The sequence below is a fragment of the Cuculus canorus genome, chromosome 16 (assembly GCF_017976375.1).
Source record: "Cuculus canorus isolate bCucCan1 chromosome 16, bCucCan1.pri, whole genome shotgun sequence".
In the NCBI taxonomy this organism is placed as follows: domain Eukaryota; kingdom Metazoa; phylum Chordata; class Aves; order Cuculiformes; family Cuculidae; genus Cuculus; species Cuculus canorus.
In genome coordinates, this window is record NC_071416.1 from 16,071,887 (window position 1) to 16,092,238 (window position 20,352).

General features: G+C 43.4%; 1 protein-coding gene across 1 annotated transcript; it reads left to right on the top strand.

The window, feature by feature from the left end:
- The first annotated feature begins 204 nt into the window (after positions 1–204).
- Positions 205–19,557, top strand: PEDS1 (plasmanylethanolamine desaturase 1). Its single transcript, XM_054081154.1, has 6 exons — positions 205–430; positions 4,211–4,330; positions 13,198–13,289; positions 14,753–14,897; positions 15,544–15,756; positions 18,381–19,557. The coding sequence occupies exons 1-6, from the start codon at positions 238–240 to the stop codon at positions 18,500–18,502; spliced, it is 885 nt and encodes a 294-aa protein (XP_053937129.1). The 5' UTR covers positions 205–237; the 3' UTR covers positions 18,503–19,557.
- Positions 19,558–20,352: the final 795 nt, after the last annotated feature.

The following is a 20,352-nucleotide window of genomic DNA, read 5'->3' on the forward strand; positions in this document are numbered from 1 at the left end:
CGGGGATGGGCGGGGCGGGGGGGCGCTGCCGGTCTTCCCCCCCCCGCAGTGGCACCGCCCGCCGCGATGCGGAAGCACCGCCCCCCCGCCGCCACGCCATTGGCTCCGCCCGCCGCGCGGCGCTGCCCATTGGCCCGTCGGGGCGGCGGCGGCGGCGATTGGCGGGGAGTGGCAGGGGCGGGGCCAGCCGCGCCCCCTCCCGCCCGCCGCAGCGCCGCGGGGCGGCCCCATTTCCCGATGCGGCCGCCGGGCGCCTCGCTGGGGCTTGGGCGCCGCCCGCCGCCGCCCGTCGGCCTCGAGCAGGAGGAGCCGCGGGGCCCGGCCATGGCGAGCGGCGGCCCGAGGCGGGCGGAGGAGGCGGAGGGCGGCAGCCGGCGGTGGGGAGCGCAGCACGCCGGAGCGCGGGAGCTGGCCGAGCTCTACTCGCCAGGTTCGGCGGGGACGGGGACCGGGACCGGGACCGGGACCGGGGGGAGATACGGGGAGGGGGACCGGGACCGGAGGGAAGGGAGGGGATCGGGACCGGGATCGGAACAGGGGGGAGGGAGCGAGAGAGGGGGAACGGAGCGAGGGACCGGGACGAGAGGGAGGGGGCCGGAACGGGGACGGGAGGGAGGGGACGGCAGGATCGGGATGAGAACCGAGACTGGAGGGAGGGGGGACACACTGGGATCGGCACGGGAACCGAGACCGGGGGAGAAGGGGGGGGCCGGGACTGTGACTGTGACCGGGACCGAAATGGGGGGACCGGGACCGGAGGGGTGGCTCCCATTGCTCCATTGCGGGCCCCTCCCGGGGTGTCCAGCCCGAGCGGCGCTGGGCGCCTCCGGTACCGACCCTTAGCGCCCCGACAGGGCGGAGGCGCTGTCACGGGAGGGGTCGCCCCTCAGCTCGTGACCAGGTGCCAGCCCGGGGCTGGGGTTGATTTCTCAGCCGCGGCCCCTTGTGCCGTAGCTGCCCGGACCCCCCGTGAGATAAGACCGAAATAAAACCTCAGACATCCCACTGCCCCTCCTTGAGGAGCTGGGACCTGCTGGAGCTGCTGGGGTGTAGATTTTCCAGCTGAAGCCTGCCTGGAATCATAGAATCATAGAATAGTTTGGGTTGGAAGGGACCTTCAAGATCATGTAGTTCCAACCCTCCTGCCATGGGCAGGGACACGTCCAACCTGGCCTTGAACCCCCTCCAGGGATGGGACAGCCACAGCTTCCCTGTTCCAGGGCCTCACCACTCTCATGGTGAAGAAATTCCCCCTTATGTCTAATGTAAATCAGCCCCTCTCCGGTTTATGCCCTTCCCTTTGAAAATAGCTCCCAAAGTTAACCTTTCCGTCCAAATGCAGGTGTACAAATTTGGTTGCTAAGCAGGGTCATAACAGGAGTGTTGTTTGGGTATTTATTCTGTGAACTACTCTGAGGTCCCAACATCTCACAAAGGGGCGGTGGGATGTTTGAAGTTTTGTTTTGGTCTTATCTTGCTGAAGCTTGTGTTTGCTAGAGCTCAAATGAAGTGACAGCAGCTATTTGATTACGCTGTTGAAAGAATTGCAGGGTCCTTATAATAAAATGTGTTATTTGACTTTAGCTCGCAGAGTGAGCAGCACTAGATATTCTGTTCCCGGTGAATTCATTTGCAGGTTAAGGATTAGGAAAGGGAAGACAGGTTTTCAGCATTTTGTGGTTTCCAACAGGTCAGCAGAACAGCTTAGCTTGCACATTCAAGGCAATTACTGGAGAAGCAAGTGTTCTTATGTCCACAGAGCCAAGTAATGATAAGAAAACAAATGCATTCATTAGTTTGTTAGTTTTCTAGACTGTTCAGGGCATGTCTGCCCATTTCAGCTTGTACTGGTGACCTCTGCGTTGCCGTGAGAGAAGGTGCTGTGTGACGTCCTTCAGCTGGTCTTGATACACAGTTGTGATCTAAGCAGCAACTGATTCCTGTGTTTTACAGAAGAGCAATCACAAACTTTATCTTCACACTGTGCCCTTTCTCATGAGGAAAATATTTTCCTCCCCAAACAACTTGCTACCCTTATCGCTGGCTGTAGGTGGAAGTTCATTGGAAGTTTGTGAAGCAGTGTATGTGCAGTGATAGCTATCAGCAGGGAGCTGTGATAATGTGGTTGTGGAGGTTCTTTCTGATGTTACAGAAATAACTTACATAAACAATGTCAGAATGCATTATGGTGGAAGCACATGATGTTGAACCACAGCATTCTTAAGAACATGGGTTACATGGAGCTATGCAGAGTGACTATGGCTCTGGAGTGTTTCCGTGATTTCTTTAAGCGTATATTTGTGGCCGTGGTACTTATTCCTTCATGTAGGTCATATGTTTAAATTTGACTGCTCTTTATACACAAGTTATGGGTGCTGACTCCACTCCTTTCACTGATCGGCCTTCCCAGTCTGCCCAGAGCTACGTCTGCGTTTCTGGACTTGGGTACCTGCAGGCAGCCGTCTCGCGATCCCTGAGTTCAGAGTACAGTGGTGTTGGCGTACACTGGCCTCATGGGACTTGCTAGTTAGGAGCCTAGTGTTTCCCCAAAGTCAGCTAATTGTTCCGTGAGGATCTACCCACTTAGCTCCTCTAATCAGGGAGTGGTTTTCTTATGTAGGAAGTGAGTGTTAATTAACTCTTACTTTCGTGGCTCCAGGGATCTCTTTATAGAATCTCCCCCATTATGACCTGATGCTGTCTTGAAATATGCTGGTTCTTGTGTCTTAATTTAATTTAACTATTCTTTGCTGCTGCAGAGGGTGTTAATTTATATACTCATGGCCTTTCTAGAACAAGACTCTGAATTGTAGAAGTCTTTGTTCACACTTCTTTAAAATATCACGTTTGTGGGCATGTTGGAGATAATATTGATTCGTCTTTGATGTTCCTAGTTTCCTTTTCATTGCATGGTATAGTTGAGAAGGACTTGATTTAGCAGTTAGGAGGAGAAATTTGACTAGAGCATAGAGGAGGAACAGGAAAGAAGCTTGTGTCCCAAATGCCTGCCAGCCACGTGAGTATGCCTGTGCTCCTGTGAGAGGCTGTGCACCTCGCACATAGTCCTTACCGACTGCTCCACTGCACCTCGCTTTGCCCCCGACTCGAGTGGTGCAGTGTCTAAGGCTGCAGGAGGGAGTGGAGAATGGCCTGCAGGGTTAGCTGCTCTGGGAGGCCCTGGGCAAGGGACAGCTGTGCTGATCGGCTTCCTGAAATAGGTGGAGACTGACCTGTCTGCTCCTGAGCGTGTTAAGAGCTAACTACAGCCAGGGCCCTTCTGGGCCAGGGTGGCAGCTGAGGCCTCCTTCTTGGAATTAGGCATTAAAGGTTTGTTTCTGATGCTTTAATCCGTATGGGTCTGGCCTTGAGCACTCTCTTGCTCTCAGCATCGTTTCCTTGTGAGGATCTAGCAGTGATCAACAGGCAGAAGCTTTCTGCTGCCAATCTAAATAGTCAGTGTTACCATGCTCTGATCCGCCTGTTCTGTTTTTGTAAGAAATAACTGAGGTTTTTACAGAGGTACAAAGTAGTACAGCAAGGTACAATAATTTGTGCCAGTTCTTTCTCTGTGCTTATCCTGTCTGTTGTCATCTTGGAATGTCTGAGAGGTCGTAGGCTTCTGTTTGGGAGCAGGAAGGCAAAGACAAGACTGCAGGCTTTGAGTAAGCAAGCTTGAGAAGTATACTTACAATGTTAGGAAAGCAATTCTAGGGCCACCAAAATACAGGATGACAATTTTCCTTGTTAGTACAACAGCTTTATTTACAAGCTCTGAGATTTGAAATGTTACTGATCATAAGGTGATTTAACTACAGGGCATCTGAGGCCAGAAAATTGTTTCCAGATTCAGACATACCAGCAGCAATGAATATTGAATGAAATGCAAATTTGAAAAAAAGATGTGATGTGGAGGGACATTAAGCCAGCAACCGCAGGGAAAAGGAAACTAGGACAATGTGAGATGTCTGATTTGTCCCTGTTATTTGGGCAAGGGCAGAGGGAAGGGGTTAGTAGGGACTCAGGAAAGAGGAATATCATGTAACAAAATGTGCACACTTCCTATGGATGGATAACTAAGTTTCTGTTACAGCTCCCTGTTGGACAAATGGAGGGAGTCATCCAGGTGGTAGTATAGTCTGTATTATTTCAGACTTCAAAATGTCCTCCCAGATGAAAGGCAAAACGTGCTTTATTTTTTTTTTTCCAACAGGAAAGAGACTACAAGAATGGATCTCTGTCATCTTATGCTTCTCTCTGATCTGTTTCAATTTTTACAATCTTCTCTTCTACTTGAGACTGGAACACACGCCCTCTGTTATTGTTGGAATATGTAAGTAGGAGCTGTTCGCTGCTCTGAACAAGGCAAGACTGTTTTAATGCTGGTAACAAATGTGTTATCATTTAGATTTGACTTACTGCTGGAAAGGGATGTTTGTGCATGTGCATTTGTGGTGCCTCTGAAACTGAGACCATCTGCAAAATTGTTACTGCTTTCTGTCTTTTATCTCGGTGGCTTCTCAGTATCCCAAAAGTGAGTTTTTTGACATAATAGCTATTGAAGTTTGGTGTTAGTCATTGCAGGCGTGAGGACTACTGAGAGGAAAGGCAGCTGTCCAGACTGTCAGAATGGGAAACAAAATACATTGTTCGATGAAAGTATTTACAAGAACTTTTCAGCAAGCAAAAGCACGAGAGAAATCTTCTAAGTGATGTTTCAGGCATCAAACTGGCTTGATTTCTGGGGATTGATAAGTGAAACAGTATTTTGGAGTATTATGCTTTTGTGTCGGAGTGTGAAGTTGGAGGAGTGTGAAAAGGGACTCCATAACATTCATTACATCATTCAAAGCCTAAACCTGTGCACAACTTTAATGCTCCTAAACGCTCAGAGTGGAAAGTATCAGTGTTTGCATGATCTTTGTGTTATTAGTGTAGTACTGAAACGCTGTTGCACTGAAAGGTTCCTGAGAACAGGCAGAAGGGAGGGCACAGAGCTGAGGGCTGCGCTGGAGCAGGTGCTTGTGGCCGACTCTGTCTGTCGGTGTTATCTGGGCAGCAAGCATCACCAGTAGCTGTGTGGTTCTGTGTGTATGGGAGGGGACATGGGAAGGGCAGGTGGGTTACACTTAGAAATTGGAGGAGTCAGCTCTGCAGTGCATGCCTTTCATAACTTTGTGGCAAACTTCTAATAGGTGATGAGAGAGAGAATAGTAACTAAGCACTTCACCAGTCTTCTGTTGTACTTACGATGCATATTGGATACTAACTTCTTGTGTTGTGTTTGTGTTTTCATATAGATTGCCTTTTTGGCCAAAGGAACATATGATGCCATTCATTCGGGCATCATATATGCCAGAGAGAGGCATTCAGCTTCTGCTTTTTATAGCAGAAGTAACTTTTCTATAAACTGTGTGAGGTGTTGTGTTTAGAAGAGAGTAGTACTTGTTTGTAATCGGTGTTATATTGCAAATTATTTTTTAAGCAAACAACCAAACAGTAGGTTCAAGTAGTGATCAATGCTGTGAATTTCTGTCAAAGCAGAGAAGTGGCAATTCCTGATGTCCGTTTTAAAGGTTGTTGGCTGGGTGTTGGCGATGAGAGGGAGCAGTGTCCTCCCACTGGGAACCATTCCAGCTCGCTTGCCCGGCTTAGTCTTGCCTACTCTGCTGATGAGGTGGAGGTGTTGGGGAGGGATGGAGAAGAACATGGCACAAGTGCCCCATGATGTTGAGGACCGATGTAGGCAAGAGAATCTGTAATAATGGTTAGCCTGTAGTGCAATCTGTTTGCCAACTGGCTTTCATCTCAGAGTTAATATTGATAAAAGCTTGAGTTCTCTGATATCCTGGTTACCAGTTTGACTGATAAAGCAGCCAATTCACTGATAATATTATTTAAGCAGTAGCAAATGATTAAAGTAGCAGAATCTGGATTCTGTGTAAACACAGTAGTGTAGAAATAACTGATAGTGTGTATAAAAATGAGTGCAATAAAATAATAAGTCCCGTGCGCTATCTTGTTTTGCTGTCTTCCTTCAATACGTTATTTCTGCAGGTAAAGTCTGAGTCATGTCTATAGTTCCCAATGATGATTAGTTTTTATTAAGATTTGTGAAACTCGCCTCCATAAATGCCCCGATTCCTAGATACCACAATGGGTAAGATGAGGAATACCGAGTCACAGACCTTGTCAGATGTGTTTCCATTGAAAGCTTTCCTGAGGTTTAGATTAGATTACGATATTGACCTTTGCATTGACATCACAAAATAAACATTCTGCTAATAAAGACCTAGCTCTAGATAAAGTTCACATCAGGTCTTCGAAAGTCTGAAAGCCATCAGTGATCCAGTGGGCTGGATCTGATCTGCTGCACAGACTTGTTCATTAAGATGAATTGTTGGGATCCCATGTGTACTCTTATGTAAATATGTATTTTCTTTTAAGAAATGAAGTGTTTTAACCCTTCTGCTTCATTTCACCTAGCCTAAAGCCTGTATCTATAATTAAAGGCTGTGTTATATCTTCTTTTTTTCGTGCCTTTAGAGACACACAGAATTGTAACGTGGATAATACTGTAAATACATTAATCTAGAAATTCTTGGGACAAAATGATCTACTCCTCTCTTACTGGCAGTCCGAGAGCCCTTACTTCCTTGTGTGATGTGAGCAGGCAGTGTGCTAAGAAGCGAGCTGGCATGGAGTGCTGTCGTTTGCTGTGCTGAATCACCCGCAGATGCTTGTGCTGTGGAGTGAGGGAATGCAGGCGAGAACTTTGTGGCCTTGTTTTAGAATTGCTTTTGAACTGGGTTGTGTTCTGCTGACTAAGGATGATCTTGCTGGAAAGGAAAAGGAACCTATCTGAGTGTCTTGTCTTCCACGCTGGCTTAGCAGAGACAGGAGGCAATTCCCTTCTTCTCCTCACTGTCAAAAAAAGAAAGACTAGGCAAAGGATGGATTTTCCTGTGTTAGATCCAGTCATGCTTATTCTGAATATCTTCAGCTGCTGAGGAGTTATGAAAATTTTCCTCTTTTTGTGCAAGGTGATGACTGGGTAGACTTGATTTTGATATTTTATTTGCATCACACTGTTAACTCCAGGGCAAGCCTGCTTAGAAAGGCTGGGTGTGATGCAGGATTGACACCCCAGCTTTTTCAGCTGCAGCTGAACTGTCCCTCTGCAGCCTCTGCCACCCTAATGGAAGCTCAGCACTGCCAGGGACAAGACTGGCCATAGGTACTACTCATGTGATAAGTGGAAAAACCTCACCAAAACTTGTAAGATTAAACTTAAAAGCTCTTACACCTTCAGGTGAGTTTGTGGTGTCCAGCATATTATTCAATGTAAATGAGTTATACGTATATAAATAGATGATATATTAATAGCATCTAGATAAAAAGTTTGGCAAGTTATACCATGAGTTCTGGTTTTTATTTTCCCCTCCCTCTTCTTGTCTTTTTGTAGGGTTTTAAAGCCTTTTTTCCAAATTGGTTGACTGGTTTCTGACATTTGACTTTTATCTGCAGCCACATTTGTTCTTAATAGAAGCTGTGTATTGTAGTCTTGAAAAAATTAGTGAAGCTTGTGTTACAACCTGTTTATATTCAAAAGAGCTGCCCCACATAGCACAGATATCTTTAGACACAACGCAAGATACAGTTAATCATTGCTGACTTGAGCGATGGGGAACTAATTTTTTTAAACCATTTGAGGTACGTGTTTCATTAGTGCAGATGTTGTGGCTTAGCCAGAGAGAGCGTGCAGAAAGAGATCGCTTAGTTCACTTTCAGATTAGAAACTTGTTCTGATCAGGGCCCCAGACCTTTTTATTTCAAGCTTGAGTAGCTCTGCAGAGCTGCGCTTGGTTAGCTGCATTGCGGAACCAAATGATGAGTGTGTAGTACATATGAAAGCTCTGACACACGTTGGAGTAAAAGCACTCTAGAGACCGTGAATGCTTTTTGGGATGGACTGCTGTGCACATGGATCAGCCGTTCCAAAAGCCTGCTGCCTTACAGCAAGAGGCAGAATTGTAATGATGTCACTTCATTTTGGGTTTACTTTGTACATTAAAATGAGTTTCCACTTGAAATTTTGATTTAAAAGGTCCTTGACATTACACCAGGGAAACCTCAGTTAACAAAGGGAAATTATCCTTTACTTCAGTGTTGGTCCAAGTGAGCTGAACTCTTGTCACCTGCTGTCTCACCCCACCTGAAGTATCTATCAGTTCCTTCATAGCTGTAGGTAGCTTTGTTTTCCATCCTAAACTGTATCCTCTCTTAAAGATGGAAACTCCATACATTGTAATTAATAAGTAAAACTTTGATTCTATGCTTTGTTGCACTTGCATTGCACAAATGACATTGCATTGCACTAACTACATCTTCTTTTGATCACTTTTGCAGCACTTGTGTGTGTGAAGTTAAGAGCTCTAGGCCTTTCTGGCATCAAGGAATACTGGAGTCTGTTGGTCTTGAAAGTGGAATTAAGGTGTACATTTGCTACTTTGCACTTGGGCAGGTGATGGTGACACCAATTACATGTTCTTCTCCTAACTTGGATTAGGGGATGAACTTCTCAGTGGTGCTGGCCACTGTTCTCTGGCGGGATGGATGTGGGGAGAGGTTGTCCTCGCCGCCAGGGACTGCTTGCCCTGGTAGTGGAGGGAAACTGGTGTTGCAGCTTGTCTGTGCTTTCCTGCCCGTGTGCACAGTGGACGTGCTATTGCTTTCTGTCAGCAGCAGTGACTGAGACAAAGAAAGCTCTGTTTCCTTGCAGAGTTGTCAAGGGCTCTCTTAAAGTTGCAGGAGACTTTGGCTTGAGGATTTGAGACGTATAGGTCTCCGTGGCCCTGATTCCATCAGAATAGTGCCTCCTGTGCTTCTAAACTCCAACCGTGGAGTGTTGCCCTGAATGGAGAGGGTTGTAGTCAATGGTGACAGTGATGTACTTCAGTGAGTGAGTGCAAAACCACTTGGTGTGGTTTGTGTCTTGAGGCTGGTGTTCAGCTCTGTCACAGAGGTGGGGTGAGAGGTGTGCCCCTTCTCAGGTATGTTGCTGGGAGGCAGTGGGTTATACTGGGCTGTCTCGTGGTAGGGAGTGACAGAGATATATGGAGAAGAAGAAGAAATCTCTGCTATGTGAGTAACATGCCAGTCTTGTAAACTAAGCTCGTGTGACTTAGGATAGGCTTTTCCTGTCTGTGGAGTGCACGTACTATAGATGTGGCTTATTTGAAAACCCAGTTATAATGCAGCATAGCTATTACACATATTAATTAATACATAGTAATACTACATGTACTATCCAGGCCCTTCTTTTCATTCATAGGTCAGTTGTGTTCTCTGCTTGCACTGTTAGGTCCGGTTCTGATTCAGTGTTTCTCAGCTTTAAATAGCCAAAATTCCCTTTTACTTTTAAGGTGCTACACTTTGTACTTGTTGAAATGTTCGGGGATTATTTTCTCAGCTTCATAACTTGTCACAGTATCAAACCTCACTGTTCTCTGTACTGAAAGCAACTAAATGTGGAATGCAGGTGACTAAGGCATTTTATTTTTCTAAGCATGCAAGTAACAAACAACTGTTGCTTTAGCGTATTGATTTATAGGAAACAAATTTTCTGCCCTGATTCCTAAGCGCTGTAACATACAACTGGTTCCTTCAGTCACTGATTAAAACTGACTGTACTTCTCAATGATGTTACACAATAGCATTGAGATATTAAATAACATCTTGTGCTGTTTTTCCCCTCTCCAGAGACTCTTACAGTGCATATGAAACTTTATACACTCTCCTGAAAGGCTTCTGGCTTACAATTTGAGGATTGTATCTAAGCAAAGCCGAACATGCACTTGGCTCTGTAAAATTTCAGTGAAGTTCAACTTTTTGCTGCAAACATGCAAAATAGTTTTATCTCTTGAACACCTTGTACCTCAAATGTCCTGCTCCCATTTGGCTTTGTTCCGCTTGTGCTTGGGAGCAGTCAGGTTGTGGGAAGTGGTGAGTGACTTGCTTACCAGAGAAGCCCTTCGTTATGGCTGCAAGTGCTTAAGCGAGGGAGTGGAGGAGCAGGGGTTGGTGTCACAGAAAAGCCTTGTATTGTCCGATTTCTGAACAGAACATAAGCAGGAGCAAACCCATTTTCTGTTGATGTATTCATTATATGATTATGCTGCACTTCCAGCCCTTCGACCCACGGTCAGGCAGATGACTTGGCTGACTGAATGCCACTGTCATGCTGTGGCGTGGCCCCTGACTCAGAGCAGAGGCACTCACTCGCTCAGCGGGTGCTGCTGTGCTGGTAGGCACACCCCCACAAAGGATCACAAGTATGGAGGGCTCAAAGAGAACAGCCGTTGTGTTCGCTTACTTGAAAATGTGTGCTACTGGCTGAAGTTCATTTGTACACCTTTGGTTTCCCTGTATGCTAGACCTTTTTCTATTCTTCTAATTTGGCAATCTACTTTCAAAAGGAAGATACGCCGTTGTTTTGAGGAAGTTCTGCAGCTTGCTTCTTGACAACGATGCCTCCTTCCCCTGTGTTTTCTGAGCACTCCCTCTCCTCTTCAGATAGAAGCTGTAGATGGGCTGATCCTCCATACCACCGCTCAGCAGGCTGGAGTAGAAACGATGTGTACAGAGCAGTATTTCTCTAATGCTTTACTCACCTTGCTTCTAGTGAGTGTGTAAATACACTGTTTGCAGTTCATATGTATCGATACTGTGGATATTCTTTTTTTTCTGATTTGATTAACTCTTAATTCATGTTCAGGGCTACCAACCTTACCTTGCACTCCTAACCATGATGATAGCATCAAGATCTTACACCACCTTAGAGAAGAAGCTGAACACCTGTGCCTTGGTTTTCCCATTTTAACTAAAGACAGTGCTGGGTACATCAGAATAGTGAGTTCAGTTGATTTGTCTGATGTGCCTTCTGAGTTTGGGGACAAGATGCAAATGGAGGGTTAAGATGTAGTCATTTATAAACCTATGGTACAGTTTTTGCTCTTTCATTACAGCTGGTCATACACAGCTGCTGAAGTGAGCAAGCCCTTCTGCATTACAGCTGAAATATGATTTCTGGTACTTAGTTTTTTTTCAGATTGCTCAAGTATAATGTACTGCTTCAGGCACCCTTCCTTCTTTCCTCTTAGCTTTCTACCAGCTGACATCTAAGTAACATGTGAAATACCTATTGAACTGGCAGCATTTTGCCTCTGTTTTTGTTGTTCTTCTTGCTGCTGTTTCAAGCTCGGATAATGCAGTGTGCTGGAGGCGGTTCGGGCTAATAGGGTGATTACCTCAGCAAGAATGGTATTTTAGTTGTTGCAAAGTGAAGTGTTGTTTGGCTGCCTTCCCCTTGCCTCAAGTCTATTTGCTCCTTCAGCTGCTAGGTGCAGATCTAAAAGCTATTGTGCTCCACCCTGCCTCACTGTAGCTTACTTGTGTTCTGCGAAACAAAAACAAGTGTATAGAATTTACTGCTTATGACAAATAAGCTGTCTTCAGTGCAATAAGGTGATACATAAAGGATGAAGTGTATCCTGTTGCATTTAAGAGTTTGGGCCAACTAGATAGATTAATCCCCACTGCCGAATTCATAACAATAGAAAAATAAAGCCTTCTGGGGTAGTAGGTGCCATTCTTGCCCTGATTTTATTTCTCCCTTTTTGAAGATGAAAGGTGAGGGGGAGAACTGCAGAGGTGAGGGATCAGCTAAGCAGAAAGTAACCACAAGGAAGGGTATATCTGAAATATGCTGTGCTGGATGCATTGTAGGTAACAGCTGTGCCCTGAAGATGAAGAGTGTTTCATCAATAGTAACAGAACAACCTCATCCTCTTCCATGCTCTGAAAATTACCTGCTCTTTAATAATCCTGCTAATGTTACAAGAACTTCACTGAACTGGACTCTCAAGGCTGACCTAGGCACCCTGATTGGAGTAGGAAAACCAGACAAAGTCCAGATCACAGCCAGAGTAAATAGAGGTTCTGTGGTTGATGGGGAAGGAGGCACATTTGTTGCTTTGTTTTCTGGCACAACTGTGGTTGCTTTTGAGTTTCTGTGGGAGTAGGAGGAGTAAGAAGATGCCTTGGAGTCAGAGCAAGATGAACCAGTACAGCAACAACTTTTTACTTGGGTTACAAGTGAGTCAGAATTGTCTTGCCTAACATCTTAGCAGGAGGAAGGGTACCCAACCATCACAAAAAGCCACAGTACCTTGGGAAGCTGTGCTTGAAGAAAGTCTTCAGACACGTGAAGAAATAAATACTGGCTAGTGAAAGAGAAAGCCAGAAATTCTCCTAGCTTCACAGACAGCGGAGTGAGAGTTGGCGAGGCAGGCAGAGCAAAAAATAAACTTTCTGTGTCACCTCTGGTTTTATAAGTCCCTGCTGTTTCTGGTACAAAGGCTATGTTACAGTGGGCAGCTTCTGTAAACAACCTGATTTTTGTAAATACCAGCGAGGAAAATGAAAGAATTAGGTTCCAGCCAGTCTGACCTGGCCCCGTGACTGCTTCTCTGAGACCTGCCAGACATGATAGTAGTAGTTGACTGTGCCTTATGCTCTGAGCACCAACTCGGAGTAGGGAATTGTTAACTGGGGCCTCGCATATAGCTTTGTGGATGCCATAGTCCTTCCGTTGTTCGATATTCTGGTCTTATTTTGTGTGTAATATTAGTGTACCCAGGAGTGCCTTCTTAATTAATGTAGTCATTGGAGTTTAATGCTACCTGTTTACAGGCATAAGGGGGAGAAGAGGAAGAATCTGTAGATAGTTTTAACCACTGAGATGGCTTTAATAGCTATTTAATAGACAGGTAATCTCTTAAACACTGATGAAGAAGAAAGGGGTTGGTAGATCTAAGCGACTCAGTTCTGACTTATTAGTGTTTTCTGTACCAGCAACTGTAAAGATTTATCAGGCTTTTCTGTAGAAGATGCGTTAAATAGAAGATCTGTAGATTTAATGGAGATTGCAACCATTAAAATGGTGTCTTGTTAACCTCTTACTCTTAGTTGTCTGACTTTAGATTTATTGAATAGACCTTGAATAGATTGAGTGGATCTTGTGTAGTTGGAAATGTCTAAGTTGGAGGTAGATAAACAAGTAAACCTTAAAACAAGCATAAAATGTGAATGTGTAAGTAAAAATGCTTTTGTGTGTCTAACTATCTATCCTCATTCAAGTTGCAGGAGCTATTACGGCTGACTTTCTATCAGGATTATTTCACTGGGGAGCAGATACCTGGGGATCTGTGGAGCTACCCATAGTTGGAAAGGTTTGAGATTCTTATTCTTAAGCTTGAAAAAGTTACGAAATACTCTTCTGAAACACTTCAAGTATCACCAGCTGTGTTGGACAGTGGGTATAAGATGAACCTTTCCTGCAGTCCTGCCAGCGTAACGAGCTTCCCTTGCCCAGAACCCGCCTCCACTAAATGGCACCCAGTATTGTTGGTAAAGGGCCTAGGTGACATGAACACAGTGACACTGCTCCATTCTATCATCTCATTTAAGTTTTGCACACAAGTTTTGCAATGCCGCTGTTCACAGGCCTTCCCAAAATAATGTAGGAATAGCCTGTGACACCAGAAGTGTACAAACCTGGCTAGACTAGTGTAATAATAAACGGAGATGTGGAGAACTGTTCCTGTAGCTAAACTCTCTAAAGCTGTCATGTAAAACATGAAGACACTCCAGTAAGAAATCTTTCCAGTTCTGTGTTACTGTCCTCTGTTGTAGAAGTAGTAGTATTAGAATGATCATAATTAAAGATTTAGCTTTGAAATGTATTATACATCTGTATCTACAAATGTCAGATGCTTGGTGGAAGGTGCACTGACTCCTCTAATAAGCAATAATCCCGTTTTTAGAATAAATTTCTTCATAGCTACTAGTAACTACTTCTCACAGTGCAATATTAAAAGGATATACATTAAAAAAAGTATGTGGGATATTCCCTGTAATTACTCAGAAGTGCATGAACTAGAACTGCTAGGCTTATTTTTGTTCACCTTCAGGAGACTTAATAGTCCTTAACTCCCTGGATCTCTGGGCCAGTTAAAAAAAAAAACAAACAAAAAGCACTGCAGGAGACTGTGCACTAAATAAACAAGAGCTCAGACTGATCAGGACACTTTTGCTTAGACTGTGCATGATATATGTTAAAGGCAAATAAACATGCTTGTTTTACTGTCCCAGCCCTACTTATAACATTTGCTCCATCTCCTCTGGGTTTGTGTATTCGGATATGATTTCTTCTCCTAGAGGATATTTTTGCATAGTCCATTTGACTTATATTGGTTTGTCTCGTTGTTTAATGTGCATTCAGTCTGTTCATGCTGTGACCATACAAAGTGCTAGGATGAATTTTCTTGGTTTATGCCACTTAGCAACGATTAATACTCCTGAATTTCACTGACTTATATTGTCTGTGAAATTAGAATGCTGCTGCTCAGTTTTCATGACCTAGCAAACTAAAGGTCCTAAGTGAAAACTAAAAATAAAACTCAAAAGCAATCAAAAACTGGATTTGAGTCTGGGAACTGAATGCTTTGCAAATGTAAATCAAATGACTTGAAGCGTTGTCATCACAAAAGTTTGAATCCTGCTTACATGCTTTGTACTGAACTTAAACTCGGTCATCAGATTTGAATACATGCAAGGGGTGTGGTTGTTATATTTGTCTTTCCAAGGGCATTATCGAGCCTTAGCATTTATGTTTATCAATTTGATTTTTCAGGCTTTCATCAGACCATTTAGGGAGCATCACATCGATCCCACAGCAATTACCAGACACGATTTTATAGAGACCAATGGAGACAACTGCTTTATGACACTGGTTCCATTGGCAAACATGGCATACAAATTTGTTTCTTTTTCCCCAGGTAAGCTCTTACTTCTGATTTATGTGGATTTAGTGTTTTTGTTGATAGTTAAAGGAACACTTGTCTGTGTGAAGCTGAGGGAAATCAATGAATGAGAGATGACAAGTAGGAAAGACTATGTTGGAAGCATGATGTGCCTGCGAGGAGGGAGGGGGAACATTTTTTTCTTGAAGGTGGGGCAGGCAGGGTGTGGGACAGCTAGATTCTCTAGCTCAACAAAGAATGTGTGGCTGAAGAGTCTTGCAAGGAAGCATTAGAAATTACAGTACGTAGCTTGATGCCTCTTGTATATATGAGTGTGCATATAGGGAAACTCATTCTAATGTGTATAAAAATACTTCATCTCTGTGTAGAAACTTATTTGCAAACGGGAAGTGCAAGAATAAAATGATTAATTTCACTTTCTAGATATCGAACTCAGAGTTTAACTTCCTGTTTATGACTAATTGACAGACTTTAGCACTTAACGGCCTGTCTGGAGTTGCTTATGGCTCACTAGCTCTTGTAATATTTCTGCCAAAGTAGCTTTGTTGAGGCCTTTGTCAGTTCCTGCAGCACTAGGCAGCTCTGTCTGGGCAAGACATTTTCCTGGTGGAAATTTACCGTTTCATAAATGATATTTAAAGTTACATATCTTGTTTTGCAGAGGCATTATATGAAACATGTCCTTGGGAGTGTTATGTCTTTGCTCTTATTATCTTCATAACCATGACGAACCAGATTCACAAGTGGTCTCACACGTACTTTGGTCTTCCACGCTGGGTCATATTTCTACAGGACTGGCATGTTATCCTGCCACGGAAGCATCACAGGATCCACCATGTGTCTCCACATGAGACATACTTCTGCATTACAACTGGTACTGCCACCTAGTTCATACTGCAAGCTCTCTTTTGTATTCTAGTGCAGTTCACCTGGAAAGATATAATTTAGTGACAGCCTATTAAATACCTAGAAAATGACATAGTGGAGTTACCTGTGCTCTTAGCTGCACAAACTCCTACAAAAGCTGAATGTGTTTTTGTTGCATAAATAAGGGGGGAAGAGGGGGAGATTTGTGCTTGGCTAAAAGGTAACTTTCAGCCTGATGGGGTAGTCTGTGGTCCGGAGATCTGATTGCATGGTATCTTGGTAATCTTGTGCTGAAAATGGATTTTGTTCATTAAAGTCTTAAAGCTGCTGTTCCCTCAAAAGAGCATGTAATGTGCAGCTGCAGCTTACTTCGAATGCTCATTTCTAAAGGAAGGCTTCTGGATTTTCAGCTTCTGATTTGGGGCAGAGTAGTGGACAGGCTTGCAGAAAGCCAGCTTTAGGGTCCTTTTACATTTATGTGCAATTTTATGCCCACTGTACAGGCAGGTGTGCTCAGTCACCTGTGTTGCATCATGCTGAATAAGTTATCGAGTTAATCAGACAGCTGGAAATAAACCATTCTGTTTCTTCATTCTGTCATTGGCTTTGACAAGCAGTTTGTCTGGTTTGAAATATCTATCAAGAAACAAATCTAGTTCTCATGACGAGAAAGTCATGTAAAAACACAGTACAATTATGAAACCTGACTTGACAGATGATGGTAAAAATCTTGCCACCCTAAGAGTCTTTTTTGTCCTACTATGTCCTGAAAGTTTTAAGCTTGAGCATTGGTAGCAGTCTTGGGGTACTTGCTTTTTGTTCTCATTAAAAAAACAGCACGTCCTTCTGTTCACTGCATTCTTTCTGTAAGTGTCCATACCATACTAATCTGATGTAACACAGAGTGGTAAATTGTGTGCTTGGATTTTCCAGTGCAGGGAAGTGTTTCTGCAGGTCTTTCTCCTAGGGTGGAAGTGAGAAGGAGGACAGAAATATGCAATCAGTGCACTATTTAAAAGAGGCCTTTGGCTAAAATAGGACTAGTTACTGTAGTGCACTTGTTAGTGACTTAAGAGTAGATAACAAGTCCAAAAAGTGTTAGTTTCAGAGTTAACCTGTGTTCATAAAGGTCCACCACTGTATCGTTGCTGGGGATGGTGTCAGATAACAGAGCTTTCTGGCATTCCCAGCGTTGAAGCTTTCAGCCTGAATTTTTAGACACCAGGAAGGAGTCGTCCAATCCTTGAGGGTGACTGTGTTGGTGGGAGCTGCGTGGGCTGCCTTCCTAAAGGGCATCAGGGTACAGTGAGCTGAGTGGAGCTGCAGGATTGCAGGTGAGCTAGGAAAGGTCATGGACAACTACAGACAGTGGCTGAAAATAGTGTCTGTTTCCACAGATCATTAAAGCTGTAGTTGTCTGCTTAGGAGCCATCTAGATCTCTAGAAATATGATATTTTTTAGCAGTGAATATCACAGCAGAGGCATAGAGTTACTATATAACAGGTTGTAATAAAACCCTGTGAAACTGCCTCTTCGTGCACTCTCCTGTCAGTTAGATGTAGCTAAGTCGGCATCATAATACAGTATCAGAAAATCAAGTTAAGGTGCTAATTAATATCCTGAAGGTGAGACATAAAGCCCTGCTGAATTCAGGGTGAGGCCTCTGAAGTCTGTGCGACTTCCAGCCTCACGGTCTGGACAGTGCAGCATTTCTACAAAGCATTCAAGATGCCCTAAATCCGTATGCTAGGTGAGATGTGTTAAACTCCTGATCCACACAGAAAGTGATGGCACTCGCTGCCATTTTTACATAAAATGGTAGAAGCCTGTGTCGTATCTACCTGTGTCAGCCTTGCTGGTGACTGGACAGCAGAAGGGCTCTGACAGGGGCGTTGCACACCTTGGAGTGCGCTGCTGGCAGCGCTGCCTGCTTGATCCAGGGAGTGCCCAGCGTCACCTGCCGTTATGTGCAGCATGGCATTACAAGATTTCCTTCAGGCTTCACTGGAAAGCAGTTACGCAGCCTTTAATTTTGCCTCAGTAGAGCATAATACTTGAATTTAAAAATGAAAACTGATGTTGGAATTATCTACACTTGAGGCTTTATTTAAGAAAAAACTTCTAGTTTGCTAAGCCGTAGCTACTGGTGTTTAGGTCCTAACCAGGAATCTTGATTAGTTGTTAGTAGTAGTAGTATTCCTTTTTTTTCTAGAAACCGTGGCATTGATAATATATTTGAGATTTCAGAGCCATCTTGTGTGTATTTACTTTCTTTTTGTATTACCTTTTGAGAAACAAAGGGAAAAGCAGAGCTGGCTTTGTTGATGGGGAAACTCGTTGGGGAAAAAACAGCTGAAACTGTTGGGTTGAGGTTTTTTGTTTGGTTGCTTACATTTTGGTATTATAATAAATGTAAGATACAACTAATAGAAATGTCTTACTTCTAACACAAATTGTTCAACTTAATGGTCCTTTTTCTGATAGCTTTGCAATGGCCACAGAGTAGTCCACCTCTGAACTCCCTTTACATTTACCTTGTGTTTAATTTAAAAATGTTATTAAACATTGCAAGACATTGAACTTTGGATGCAATGACAAACTAATCCTTTTTTTCCTTTGCAATCACTTAGGTTGGCTGAACTATCCATTAGAGAAGATAAGATTCTGGAGGTGTTTGGAGAACATTATCCAAGGAATTACTGGGGAGAAGCCAAGAGCAGATGACATGAAATGGGCTCAGAAAATTAAATAACTTTTGCCAGCCTTCTGCAATCCTTAACTTGTTGCCAATGTTGTTTTTTTAAACAAAAAAATTATAAAGCCATCAGCCAAATTCAAGACCTGCAAAGAAATAACAGACTCTAAAGCACAAACTAAAAAGTGCTAACACAAACTGTAATGAAAAGGACTAATTCTCAAAACAATACTTGAAATGAAGATGATTCCTCTTACTGAGCACCTTTTCGTTTAGCCATGTCTGCTTACATCTTAGAAAGTACTTCATCACTGTATCTCATAAGGATATTGGGCAAGCCAGAAGGCAGGACAGTCACTCCATTGGTACATGGTGGCATAGTAATCATGTGTTGTATCAACATTATTTAATGCTTCAAAAATAGCTTGTTGCCTAAGACCTATAGGGGGGATGGTGACAACAGTTTGTCACTTCATGTTTGAGTCCAAATACACTGCATGAAAACAGTGTGTCAGAGTAATGGAAGCCTATAAAATCATCACTGTTCAATGCACTTAGTGATTGATAAACTCACAGCTCTATCTTCGCTATCATGTTAAATCTGTTTGATGTAATGTGGAACAGACTTCGAGAATCCCACTCCACCTGTGGGCTACGAATCCTCAAGTGTCTTCAGTTTCCCTTAAAATAAAGTTATTCTGCTCACTACATGGAATTGAGCAAACCATTTCTGCATAAGCCTTCAACTCAACAAGCCTCTGAGGAGAGGGAGGGTACCCAGTACAACACATGCTCGCGTTTGTTCATGTGGAGTGCTCACTGATGAGTAAGTGTTTCCTACCCTGACAATAAATGTTTAAAATAGTTCTAGCATTGGGCACATTGCAAATAGCTGTATTCAAGAGCTCAAGGTATCAAACTTGTAATGTTAGAAGGGAAATGTCAATGACTGGTGTTTTGTTTTGTTTTTGTTTTTGTTTTTTTTTAAGGTGCTTGCTTGTTTCTGTAAATAATATAAAGCCTTAATCTCTTCTGGTGTAATGGAATAATATTTTAATGTGATGTTTGAATGTATATAATATATTTATAACAAAGCAGTTGGATAATACTAATCATGTTTGTTAAGTCTTGTTGCTGTTCTTCATTCATGCATTGTCGACACATAGTTCAAGAACTTGGTCACTGGTTGCAAATGCTTCATGCTGTTCCAGCCACCTGAGACACTTTGCAGTCTGTTAAGCCTCGTTTAGGTGAAGTGATCATAGAGCCATTAAAGTTGGAAGAGACCTCTAAGATCATCAAGTCCAACTGTCAGCCCAGCACCACTGTGCCTGCTAAACCATCTCATTGTTTGTCAGCATTGTAGGAGCTTGACAGTATTATTAAGCTAGACTCCAATGCCTTTCACAAACTGCAAGTAATAATGGTTTGGATGCTAAGGAGTAATTCTGGATTTGAGGCAGGAGAAGTCTCCCTGAGAACATCCAACAGTCACTTTATCAAGTTAACGTGGTTTGGATCTTATTTCATTCTTCCCTAAATGAAAGCTTACTGATGGTCAAATCTAAGACTTTTCCCTTCCCTAGTTGTAAATTGTGTTGAATTCAAACTGCAGTCTCTTCCTGAAGAGCATGGTAAGGTGGTTTTGAGTCATAGGTTTAGACTGACCTTGATCTCCTTCAGATGCGATGGATCACATCTTCTGAAAGAGTTTGTACTTGGTAAGTCACCTGCTGTGGAAACTGCTGAATGCTGATGTGTCTGAGCTGCGTTCTACGGATTAAAATTGTAGTTAGTACCTTGGTTACGAAACATTTAACGTGTCTAAATGCTTCGTACCCTTGGAGAACTTTATACTGTTACACGAAACTATTGTCTATTCTAGTTGCTACAGTCAATATCTGGTC